General features: G+C 40.8%; 3 protein-coding genes across 3 annotated transcripts; 2 read left to right on the plus strand and 1 right to left on the minus strand.

The window, feature by feature from the left end:
• Positions 1–3,105: 3,105 nt before the first annotated feature.
• On the minus strand, positions 3,106–3,881 carry LOC113271934 (AP2/ERF and B3 domain-containing transcription factor At1g50680-like). Its single transcript, XM_026521857.1, has 2 exons — positions 3,620–3,881; positions 3,106–3,506 (listed from the first exon to the last, which is right to left on the minus strand). The coding sequence occupies exons 1-2, from the start codon at positions 3,879–3,881 to the stop codon at positions 3,106–3,108; spliced, it is 663 nt and encodes a 220-aa protein (XP_026377642.1).
• Positions 3,882–9,036: 5,155 nt separating this feature from the next.
• LOC113271935 lies at positions 9,037–10,476 on the plus strand. The gene is made up of 2 exons (XM_026521858.1): positions 9,037–9,578; positions 10,317–10,476. Exons 1-2 carry the CDS (start codon positions 9,037–9,039, stop codon positions 10,474–10,476), a joined length of 702 nt encoding a protein of 233 aa, XP_026377643.1.
• Positions 10,477–10,581: 105 nt separating this feature from the next.
• Positions 10,582–11,343, plus strand: LOC113271936. The gene has a single exon (XM_026521859.1). The coding sequence runs from the start codon at positions 10,582–10,584 to the stop codon at positions 11,341–11,343; it is 762 nt and encodes a 253-aa protein (XP_026377644.1).
• The last annotated feature ends 408 nt before the right edge of the window (positions 11,344–11,751 follow it).

Raw genomic sequence — 11,751 nt, forward strand, 5'->3', positions numbered from 1 at the left:
GTAATTTACGAAATGTATGTAAAAGTTTGCACTAATTTTGCACACAAAGGACGGATGCTTGAAAGAGATAAATTCATAAGTGGATGATGCATAACGTCAGTCAGCAACTCGGAAAAACAAAACAATAAATATTCGGTTATCGCTGTAAGTTAGAAACCAAATATTGATATCAGCGATCAGGAAGTTTAGGGGACTGTGTTGTCTCACCAAAATGTAGAAGTAGTGGAAGGAGGTTGGGCAAGATCACGAAAAAGAACATATTAGGCAAAGTTAATGTGTAGGGTAGACATAATAATAGGGGATGAAGCAACATTGGTGCACAAACATGCCTTCAAAGCACTAGATGGGACATTGAAGGATTTGATGAGCAATCAGATCAAGTTATATGGAAGAAAAACTATAAGTCTTCAATGGAGATTTCAGGCAGATTTTAACAATTACTTCCAAAGGAACCAGGAGAATGACTGTTGAAGCATCGATACGTAGATCAAATTTGAGTAGAGATTTAAGAATCTTCATCCTTGATGAGAATATACGCCATATTTTTGGAGTTTTATCTGCAACGAAACAAAAAGAATGAATTCAGTAAATGGATACTTGATCTTGGAAATGGAAATTAATCTTTTTGAAATTGCACTTACCGATATGAAAGACCCAACTTGGATTAAGATACCCCATGACTACCTAATTGTACCAGATGAGGATTGCGTGAAACGAGTTGTGTCCATTGTATATCAAAGCATGCTTGAAATATATGGAGAGACAGTGGACATAAGTGAAAAATGTGTATTGGCACCAACAAACGATCGCGTGGATGAAATAAACCAATATGTTGTTTCGACGGTCCCAGGAAAAACACACATTTGTTGGGTTCATAAACCATTACCCAGATGACAAGATCCATTCGACCATTCAACAACAAGAGGTTCCATACTACGTTAAATTTCTGAATTTCCTGCAATTTCCCGGAATCCAGGAATTCCAGACTAGCACTTGCATCTTAAAATGGAGTCACAATTATGCTACTACAGAAAATAAATGAGAGCATGGGTCTTTGCAACATAGCTGACTAATGGTAAAACAAATTGGTAAAAGGGTTAATGAAGCACATATCACAACAGGGAATACATCGGCTTTCATGTGTACGTTCCAAGGATGATATTAACTGTCTCCTACTGCAGCAAAAAAATAAGGAAATTTTCTTTTAAAGTATGTTTTGCTATGACAATCAAGAAGTGCCAAGGTCAAACCTTACAGCATGCGGGCGTCTATTTTCCAAAGCCACTTCTTACTTATGGAAATGGCACTGTCTAGAAAGGTATCAAGAGAAGGTTTGAAGATTTTGATTTCTTTTTTTAAAAAAAAAGCGATAAATTAGGTCCATCAAGTCTATTTTGGCCACCTGAAATGTAGACACTTTCGGAAAAACCGGTACGTATGCACCGGGTTAGATGCTTGTACATATTAAAACAAAGCATAAAAGAAGAATAAAAAAAACTCAAAAGCAACACCACCAAAATTGAATCAATTTTATGTTTACGGGGAAGAATAATACTGTTTCCTAGACAAGATGGAGACAACAAGGATCCGTAAGTTGTTCATGAAATCCCATTCCGAGAACCTAGCGACATGTCTAGACGACGAGCAAAACAATGAACCAAAAGATGCCTTTGTTAATTCTTTTTTATAAACCCAATTGTTCAGGAATTTAGTGCTCAATCAGTAAACGATATCGAGAGAAAACACTAAAATTTATTATGGAGCTAACAAGTTCATTGATTCAACTTAGAGGGCTTTATTGCTTTGTTCAAAATGGAGAAACCTTACTTGGATTTTCATCACTCAAAGAAATGTCCTACATTTTGATACCATCCCATGTGATACAACATGGTATGGAGGTGGAGCACCAAGACTCATATGTACACTGACATGTTTATGTATTGGTACGAATCTGGCTAGTTATTTACAGACCTTCGAAAACGCTTAAGACCCTCTAATAATATACCAGCATTTCGATTAATTTCAAGGATGCCGATTCTCACAACAGACTCCATGCATTTCTGTGAACTATCTTAGACGCATCAAGTTCAATGGCAAAAGGAATAAACTATATATATCTCTTGAAGATGAGAATCCCTTGGATGATGCCACATCTCTGCAGGATTATACATGCTCAAAGAGCAATCGAATTATCTTTTACTAAGAAAACACTATACACCCCGGATTATATCATAATTGCCTTATGTTTTCTGTTTAGCTCATTATCAGCTTCATCAATGCCACCAATTCCTCTCATTCCTGGAGCTTTACCTTGCCTATGTTGTTTTGATCACCCCCCACCAAAAATGTAACAGAATAACAGATCACCCCCCAAAAATTGTGACACAAGATAAGAGAAATCCCCAATTTTTTGAGGCCTGATTATCACAGCATGTAATAGTAATAGTAGTTGGAGCTACGATCTCCAGTTGATGTTGTGCAAATTCTCATTTGAATCGGGGTTGGAAATTATGAACTACACAAATATTCACCTAAATCCAGTCTTTCTAAAGAGACTTTAGAAAGATTTTTGAGTCCAGAAAATACTCCCTTAGAGTTTTCATCTGTTTCTTGCTCCGAAACTAATGGTTAAGTGAGCTTTGGGTCATTCGGTGGTAAACTTTATTTGTCAAATCAACCTTGCAATTTGGTCTGGAGGAGTTCTATTTTAGTGTAACCAACATTTACATAGGTCCAACCAAAATAAAGGTACATATGGTCAGCCTTTTTTTTTTAAGACCTAAAGCGAAGAAGAAACTTATACAAAACTCCTTCGAGGATGGCATTGCCCTAGGGGATTTAACTAAATCAGAATGAACCAAGAAACTAAAGAAGAGGTATAAGAGAAATAGAAATTGGTAATGCTGTCTAAACAAAATTAAGGTATAAGAGAAATAGAAATCTATAAGAGAAATTTGCAAAATTAAACACCAAAACCGCACAATTCCTCTAATCAGTTAACTAATGTTGCACCAAAAAGTCTGACCAGAACCTAATTGTAAATCTATTTCTTTTCTATCAGCCCCCTATAAAACCACCATTACTCTCAGCTCCAATAGACGTCAATCATGTAAAACGCTTTATGCTCTTTACGACACTCGCACTTATAAAATGAATCCACATCGTCGCCTTCAGTTTCTTGTCTTTAACCAACCGATTCCAACCTCTGCCGAAGAATGAGAGTTGAGTGTCATCTATCACACCCGCATCCTTTTCTTCTTTTGAAACCTCCACGAAGTACCAGTCATCAAAGCTTTTAGGAATCTCAGGCTTGTTCAGCATCCCAACGTCGCTTGGAGTTTGTTCTTTCTGAGACAACTGATGGTACGATACAGCTCCATCTTTAGCACTTTCCGAGCTCAGACTCAAACCAGGTTCCTTATCTAGCTTCAAGGAACGAGAGTTGACAAATTCATACAACTTTGTATAATATGATCCATCCTTGAGCATAGTCAGTACCTCATATGCTGTCAACGGTTTCTGGAAATCAAGTTCCAATGAGGTTATGTGCTGTTCGATGGATAGTTCCGATGTGAATCTTCGCTTCGAAGCTTGATAGCAGCAGCATCATAAGCCTTACCGGCTTCGTACTTCGATTTGAATGTCCCAATCCAAATACGTTGATGGTTTGAATAAATTTGTGCACCCCAACGTCCATTTGGCTGCGAAACAACACCCTTTAATTTTGCAGATGATGCTACGCTGATATCTTTTCTTTGATGGTTGTTCGATGATCCACCGGGACTATTATTGCTGTTAGAATCTGAACAACCTTCTTCTCCTACTACTCCATTCAATGTTGTAATATTTGATTCCATACTCAACATCCCTTGATCTTCCATTAAACAAATCCTCGAAAAAATCTAGGAAGATCAGAATGAAAACAACAATAAAAAAGCCTTCTATTAAATACCCATGTTAGTACTGAATAATCTTTAATGAAAAAAACTTACAGTATATTGAATACGGAACACTGTTCTTGAGGAGCAGGAAGAAAAGATAAGTGCGGATATCGATCGAGTATCTCGATAATCTTATTTGATTTTATAGGAAATCAAATATACATACCGTGTAATCAAACAATAAAATATTAATTTGACGAATTATGGTAAGCACTTCTATTTTAGTTAGGGCTGCACAAAACCGAACCAGAACCAGAACCGAAACCGAAGATTTTAAACCGAACCGAACCGAACCGAAACCATATTGCTATGGTTTATTAATGGTTGTCAGTTTCAGATAACCAAAAATATTGGTTCCGGTTTAGGTTTTATCTCAAAACCGAACCAAAAACCAATTGGTTAACCGATTAATAATGACCATAGCAGAATGAATCTTTTCACACTGATGAATTGTAGTTAATGAATGGCTAGGACTCTTAGGAGGATTATTCGAGTTAAAGCCTTTTGCTGTCATTTTAGTTGCTCGTCATTTATGCCTCTGATATGTTGCCAGTAAACTTTTCTGCCGCTTGTAGTATTGGGTGTACTGTTTGTGTAAACTATAAAGCACTAGCACATTATTGTTTATAAATCATTCGGTTAACCAAAAATCGTATGGTTTTTAACAAAACCGAGTAGAAACAGAAACCAATGAAACCTAATATGCTATATGGTTTCATTGGTTTTCATTATTGGAAAACCGAGTACTTTGGTTTCGGTTTAGGTTTTGCCAAAAACCGATAAAAACCGAACCATGTGCAGCCCTAATTTTAGGTGTGAAAATTGATAGACATTAATGGCATTACCTTAATTAAGAAAAAACTTAGTAAACATTAATTCTTTCCATATTATCACCTTAATTCTTAATTTTATTTCAATATTTGGCCTAACGAAAATCAATGTGATTAATACACAAAGATATTAGTCGCAATACTCAAAAAGGGAAAGAGTCCTTCTTGAAGGAAAGAAAACTAGAATACACGGCTAACCCTAAACGTGTAGGATGTTTTAGCAAAGGAATCCAACTCTTCTTTTTTTTCAACAAAGTGATTGCCAAAATTTTGATGGTAGATATCTCGTGCGTGTAACCAAGAATGGCGTCTGTCTGTATAAATATCAACAAGATTAAAACGACTGATTTCTTAAAATAGCAAGATTCTTTTAGATACTCATATTGAAGAAGGCAAGTTTACTGTTTTAGTTGTGTGGGTAAAATACCCGATGGCCACGTGTCAACATCCTAAGGGATGAATATATGATGAGATGATAAGGTTGGAGCACCGGATCATTCGTTGAGAGAAGGATTTGTCTCAGTCGAGGCAACTGCACAAGCGCCACATGAATGACGCGTGTGTATAAAGGTCTAATCTGCTCAGACGGTGAAGTCTAAAAAGGAAGATCACATTTAATGAAGGATAAGAACAAGACTTGGGTAGTTGGGCATCGTGACGGAAGACTCGGACGATCTATACTACGACCCAGAGGCGATGGAGCACGAGGTTCTCCACAGAAGGACAGAACGATCCAAGGGAGAGCGAGACAACTCGGAGGGAGGACCACGTATGCCATCGCGAGGGACGGTATAGAACGAGTCCGAAAGATCCAGGACGATGGAAGACAACTCACCCAACTCGGACGATCAAGCGACCACGAGTTTATTTTGTCTATAAATACCAGTCCATGTACCAGGAGATGGACAACTTATGTAATCTTAGATGGTCATTCTACAGAGAATTCCTGAGAGAGACTTAGATAGAGAGAAAGTGAGAAATCTAGAATAGATCTGTAACACTTTCAAGGGTAAGACCTTATAATCAATAATAAAACATCTTCTTCTCCGTGGACGTAGGTCTTCATGGCCGAACAACGTTATATGCTTGTGTCTATTTTTACGTTTCATGCTATTTACATCTTGTTTATGTTGAATCTTGTATGTTTAAGTAGTTTTTAGTCTTTAATCTTACTTGGATGTAGTAGTCAGAAAACATGCAGCTACATTTTGGCGCTAGAAACAGGGAGGTATGAAGATCTAATCTACCTCCCTAACAACAACTCTTTATTGTTTTCATAATCTCTGTAAGAGAAGTGTTTTCACACTACAAAGTAGATTTCTGTTGAGATGAATGAGTAGAGATCGGACTCAAAAAGGATCTTCATGATCTGAGAAGTCTAGAAGAACCCCAAGATTAACAGATCTACGTTTTTTCACTAATTTTTTTAATATTTATTGTTGTTTTCGAGATTTTTAAAGTCTTCCTCAAGTAGCTTAGGAGAGTTGTAAATCAGAGTAAACATGGAGTTTTAAACACTTCGGTGCTCAAACGATCTCCTCCATGAAAGGGCTGGGAAGAGATGCTAGTCAGTAAACTACATAAGGAAGCAATCACCTTATGAGATTTAGAAAAGACGAACTTTTCATGATGTTCACCATCAAACTGACCATAATCTTGGAATCTCCTGCTTAAAAATTTAAATTTAAGTCAAAGAGAGGAATTAATGAGTATATAATGAATCATCAAACTCAAAGTTTGTTTGAAATCATAAGTTAAAAGATGATGATATATATTTCCTAGAATGGGAAAACGTACTCGATCGTCATAATTAGATTCTTTCCCTATAAGGGTATTGCGTGTTGAAAGAGATATTTCCTCGAAAAAAGAGAACTGGAAAAACACCTTTTCTCTATCATCAACACCTCATGCAAATAGGGATGTTTTGACATTTTCACATATCTCCAAAATCTACTGCAAAGTCTTCCTATACTAAGCTGTCCAGTCTGAACTATGACTTAGTAATTGCATGTGACCTGCTAATTTAGGGTCCCACTTTTCTAAAAGAAAAGACAAATTAAGTATTATTGTATATATTGCCGGGAAGGTAATGGTGACGCGGCGATCTGCTCGTGCGAGCCAAGGAGTAAATGGTGGAGCCTAAACAGAAGGACTCGACGATATGGAGCCAGGCGAGGCTCTGATCCCATGCGAGGGACAACCCGATGACCAATATCAGGAAGGACTAACTGATAATTCTAGCTTCGAAGGCGAGGGAAACCCCTTAGAGAAGCATGATGATATTCATCTTACTCAGCCAGGAGGGTTGAACCGCTTGCCGAGACAAGCAACAAACAGTGAGGCCAAGACGGATAGCCCTTCAGACCTCGCCGATGTTAATGCTGCTATCGCAGCCATCCTGAAAACCCAAGAGGCACAGGATAAGAGAATGATGAAATTAGAAAGGCGTAATAGAAGGCTGGAACGGAGAAACCGCAGGCTAAAACGCAAGGTAGCCAAGAAGGTACCACTCACCACCATTGACGAAATCCCAGAGGAGGAAAACCCTTTCGAGCATCTGCAAGACGACGAGCGAATTAACATCCCTGACACCTAGAACGAGGAAACAAAATATCGATTTCCTAAAGGAAGTAGGGTGTGCCCGACCGCGAGGATAGCCTATCCGAGGGGTCATCAGATGTCGATCCCAAACACAGACGAAACAAGATCGACGAAGTAAATATCGACTAAGAGACCTAGAATCTCTCAGCTGCAAACCCAAGACGAGAGGAGAACTCGAGGTCAACTCGTTCTAAGATTGTGTCATACGTCGAAAAATCGGACGATGACTCAGGGCGATTAAGACATCGCCATCATGAACCATCTCTCGCCCGAGAGAGCTCTGGGGAGAATAAAGAAGGCCGAAACCAGGCGAAATGAGGATGAACTCCAATCCCGAGTTGACCGACTCGAGGCAATGTATAGAGAAGCTACAGGGAAGCAGGAGAATAAAAAGTTGGAAATAGTCATGCAAGAAGCAGGACAATCTCCCTTATCCGAAAATCTATAAGACTGCCATTTCGAAGGAAATGCTCCTTACCGGTGTTCACACCCCCGTTCACAGGAGAAGCAGATGCAATTGAGCACCTTAGGACTTATCATATGACACTGACCCAATGGGACCACTACGATGTGGTGTTGTGTAAATTTTTCCCGGCTAGTCTGAGAGATGAAACTCTATTATGGTATAAAATTCTACCTAGAGCCTCAGTCAAGTCGTTTGCTCACCTATCCGAGCTTTTTTTAGAAACATATATTCATAACAGTCGAATCCGACCAGAAGTTGATGCACTGTTTCAAATATCTAGAGGACCGAATGAGTCGCTTCGTTCCCTAGTGTCACGATGGAGAAAACTATGTGCTGAGATCAGAAAGGTCCCCGAAGACTGTGCGATCTTAGGTTTCAAGAATAGTCTTAGAAAGACAGAGACTCTTTTTTCCTGAATGAATGAGGCCATGCCAAATAGCTTGGGCAAGTTTAGAGAAATCCAAGAGGACCACATAGCCTTGGAGGAACTCCAGGATGGAACTTACGACAATATGGCAAAAGGAACTAGTAGAGGAGCAAATATGGTAGAACCACAAAACGCTCAAGTGCCAGCCAAAGGAGCAGGGCGATCCAACAACGGGTCAACCCAGTTCGACAAATGTCGGACTGGAGGATGGAAAGGAAGAAATCAGTCCCAACAAAAGAAGGGAAAGTTCATTGATCCAGTCTATACAAAACTGAATAGCCCCATATCCAAGATCCTCAAGAAGATCGATGGACAACATAAAATCACTTATCCGTGGAACAAAGGTCATCAACCAGAACAAACTAAAAATAGGACTGACTTCTGCGAATTCCACCAATTTCACATCCACACGACAGACTCGTGTAGGGACTTAAAGAAGGTATTGCAAGATATGATTAACGAGGTAAATCTCCAAGAATACATTGCACAACCAACAGCTCCACCCACCTCTGGGGCACCCATACATCATGTGGAGATCCCTCGCGAGGCACAGTACTTAGGCTGCAATACCATTTCACACTCGGCGATAACCACCCCCGTGCGAGAAGGAATATTACTGGAAGAATTCACAAACGAAACTTCAAAGGCGATGAAGTTTTCAGTCTAACTAGGGATCCCCCAATCGAAGAATGGATGAAACTACCCACCAACTTTTCGTCTTTGGAGGCACCCGAAGGCGGACAAAGCCATAACTACCCACTAGTGGTCACGATGCCCATCGCACTCCCCGAGCACGAGGGCGAGGAAGCAAAAACTAAAGCACTACCCTGGGAAATGCCCAAAATCTTGATCGATGGTGGCAGTTCTGTTGAAATCTTATTCTATAAAACGTTCAAACAAATGGGCCTCAAAGACGAGTGCCTCAAACCCTCGACCTACAACATATTTGGCTTCAACGGGTCATCAAACCGCCCAAGAGGAGAGATAACATTAGAAATTCAGGTTGGAAGAATCCTTATCCTAACCACTTTCTACTTAGTAGATGTACTATCCCCCTACACAGCCATTGTCGGACGATCCTGGGTCCACGGAATCAAAGGAGTGGCCTCAACTTACCATCAAAGAGTAAGATTTCCTACGCCTGATGAAGTGGCAGAAATTATTGGAGACTCTGGCGAAGCAAAGTATTGTTACAAGATGGACGTCCAAAACGGCGAGAACAAAGTAAAAACACAGGCGAGGAGGGCTAGAGATATTGATAACTCGAGTGAAGCCCGCGACTACACTACAACAAGCGATGCACCAACACTCTTGTATGACGCCTCGGCCTCGTGTAACACCATAACCTCGGGACCGACCATACAGACCTTATAGCAATCACAGAACCTGCCCGATGAGGGAGAAATCGAACCTCGTCCTCATAACAAGGACTGAGACACCCCTAAGAAGAGTCATGGAGAGTATCACAAAGGAATCAACTTGGAATGGAGAATATCGCCACCCAACCAACGAGTAACCTTTAAAGAGATAATTCAACCAAGGTCATGACATATCATGCTACAACCACCACCATCTGGCAACAACAAGTCGTCGACAGGACCCATGGGAATCTCTTCCCAAAAATTGGCTACTGATTGGATTATAGACGTTGCGGCCACAAGCGCTTTACTATCCTTATTGGAATATTACTCAGGTTATAGCCCTTGCCTCGAACAAAGATGCCCACCTCAGTCAGGCACAACATACACAAGGCGAGAGCACACCCCCTCCCAAGTCCTCGGCTATACATTAAGCCCTTGGCCATCCATCAAGAAGGCACGAACGCTTCCAAGCCCAATTAGGCCACTAAAAAAGCTTACCTCACAAAGTAGGCCGGGAGCAAAGCCAAAAATGTTACTTCAAAGTAATGAGAAGCATTAACGCAATTATAGCTCATCTCTCACTAAGTACAATATACAGCTCACGAAGGTTGATATCTAGAAGTTAGGGCTTCGAGCCCCTACTTGTAAGCACGTTATGCGACCCTCCTTTTAATACTAAGGGCTCACAAGGTACGATAATTCGACTGAAGCCAAGCTGAGAGAGTTGGAGGAGAAGATAAGGAAGCTGTCAGGAACCGGCGAAGAAGACAAGCTCGCCGAGGTTATAAGCGAGGCCGAGAGGACCCCTTTCACCCAAGAGCTAGAACTAAGGGCCTTCCCACCTAAGTGAACGCTCCCCACCTTCCCATCGAGGTTCGACGGCACGGGAGACGCAGTTGAGCATTTGAAAATGTACACACTGTCCCTAATAAAATGGAAAAACCATGAGGTGGTAATGTGCAAATTATTTCCTGCAAGCTTGGAAGGCGAGGCAAGGAAATGGTTCTACAACCTTGCACCAGGAACAGTCAACAATTATGAGACTCTAGTCAAAGCCTTCCTGGAGACATATATGCACAACAACAGACCTCGGCCCAGGGTCAACAGGTTATTCACCTTGGCCCGACGGTTCAGAGAACCTCTCAGATCATTGACCGATAGATTGCGAAATTTGTGTACAGAGATTGGGAAAGTACCCGTCGACCAGCAGATATTCGGATTTGAAAACGCACTTGGGAGATCGAATCCCATCTGGGTAGCCATGTTCACTGAGAAACCACAAATGTTGAAAGAAATGAGGAAAATGCAAGAGCATTTCATCGCCCTAGAAGAAATCCAGGAAGAGTCAAGAGATATAGGAGTGCAAGAAGCTAGTTCAGCACCCGAGTCAACGTCGGACGATACTCAAATACGGCCCGAGAAGAGACCGAGTCCGCCCGTGCGAGGAAATGGGAAGAAGGAATGGATAGCTAAAGGGAAGAGGCCAAGGAACGAGGCGAGAACGTACACCCCTTTGAATGCTCCACTGGAAGAAATATTCAAAGAAGTCGAAAAAAGGAGTGACATCATATACCCAGCTTCAAGAGGGATACAGTTCGAAGAGACCAAGGATCACCCGAAATATTGCCATTATCATCAGTATCGAGGTCACTCTACAAACAACTGTCGAGAAGTGAAAGACATCGTGCAACACCTTATCAGAGATGGTTATCTGTGACAGTTCGTCCGACATCCAGCCTAGACGACCGTAGCGCCCAATGCACCAGTCCATCAGGTTCGGATTGACAGATCCATGCAGTTTGTCAACACGATTTCGCATTCCTCCACTCAAGCATACAATCTGAATCCCGGAATAATGTCTAGAATCCACAAGAGAGATCATAGTGGGAAGGAAATTTTCAGTGTAGTAAAAGCTTTGCCTATGGAACCATGGATGGTGCGACCTATCTCTTTCTCGTCCCAGGATGTCCCGATGAACGGCTTAAGTCGTAGTGATCCTTTGGTTATTACCCTGCTAATTGAGGAATGAGGGGTAAGAAGGATACTAGTAGATAGTGGGAGCTCCGTCGAAGTACTCTTCTACGATAAGTTCAAAAAGATGAAGTTTTCGGATGATATACTCGTC

The sequence above is a fragment of the Papaver somniferum genome, chromosome 4 (assembly GCF_003573695.1).
Source record: "Papaver somniferum cultivar HN1 chromosome 4, ASM357369v1, whole genome shotgun sequence".
NCBI classification, from domain to species: domain Eukaryota; kingdom Viridiplantae; phylum Streptophyta; class Magnoliopsida; order Ranunculales; family Papaveraceae; genus Papaver; species Papaver somniferum.

What these genes read in the sequence shown, in the direction of transcription:
- LOC113271934 (XM_026521857.1), bottom strand. Translation starts at nt 3,881, where the DNA reads ATGGAAGATCAAGGGATGTTGAGTATGGAATCAAATATTACAACATTG. An exon ending in CAAATCGAAGTACGAAGCCG is followed by an intron (nt 3,507 to 3,619) that starts GTAAGGCTTATG and finishes AACCGTTGACAG; the next exon opens with CATATGAGGTACTGACTATG.
- LOC113271935 (XM_026521858.1), top strand. Translation starts at nt 9,037, where the DNA reads ATGCCCATCGCACTCCCCGAGCACGAGGGCGAGGAAGCAAAAACTAAA. An exon ending in AGCGATGCACCAACACTCTT is followed by an intron (nt 9,579 to 10,316) that starts GTATGACGCCTC and finishes AGGGCTCACAAG; the next exon opens with GTACGATAATTCGACTGAAG.
- LOC113271936 (XM_026521859.1), top strand. Translation starts at nt 10,582, where the DNA reads ATGTGCAAATTATTTCCTGCAAGCTTGGAAGGCGAGGCAAGGAAATGG.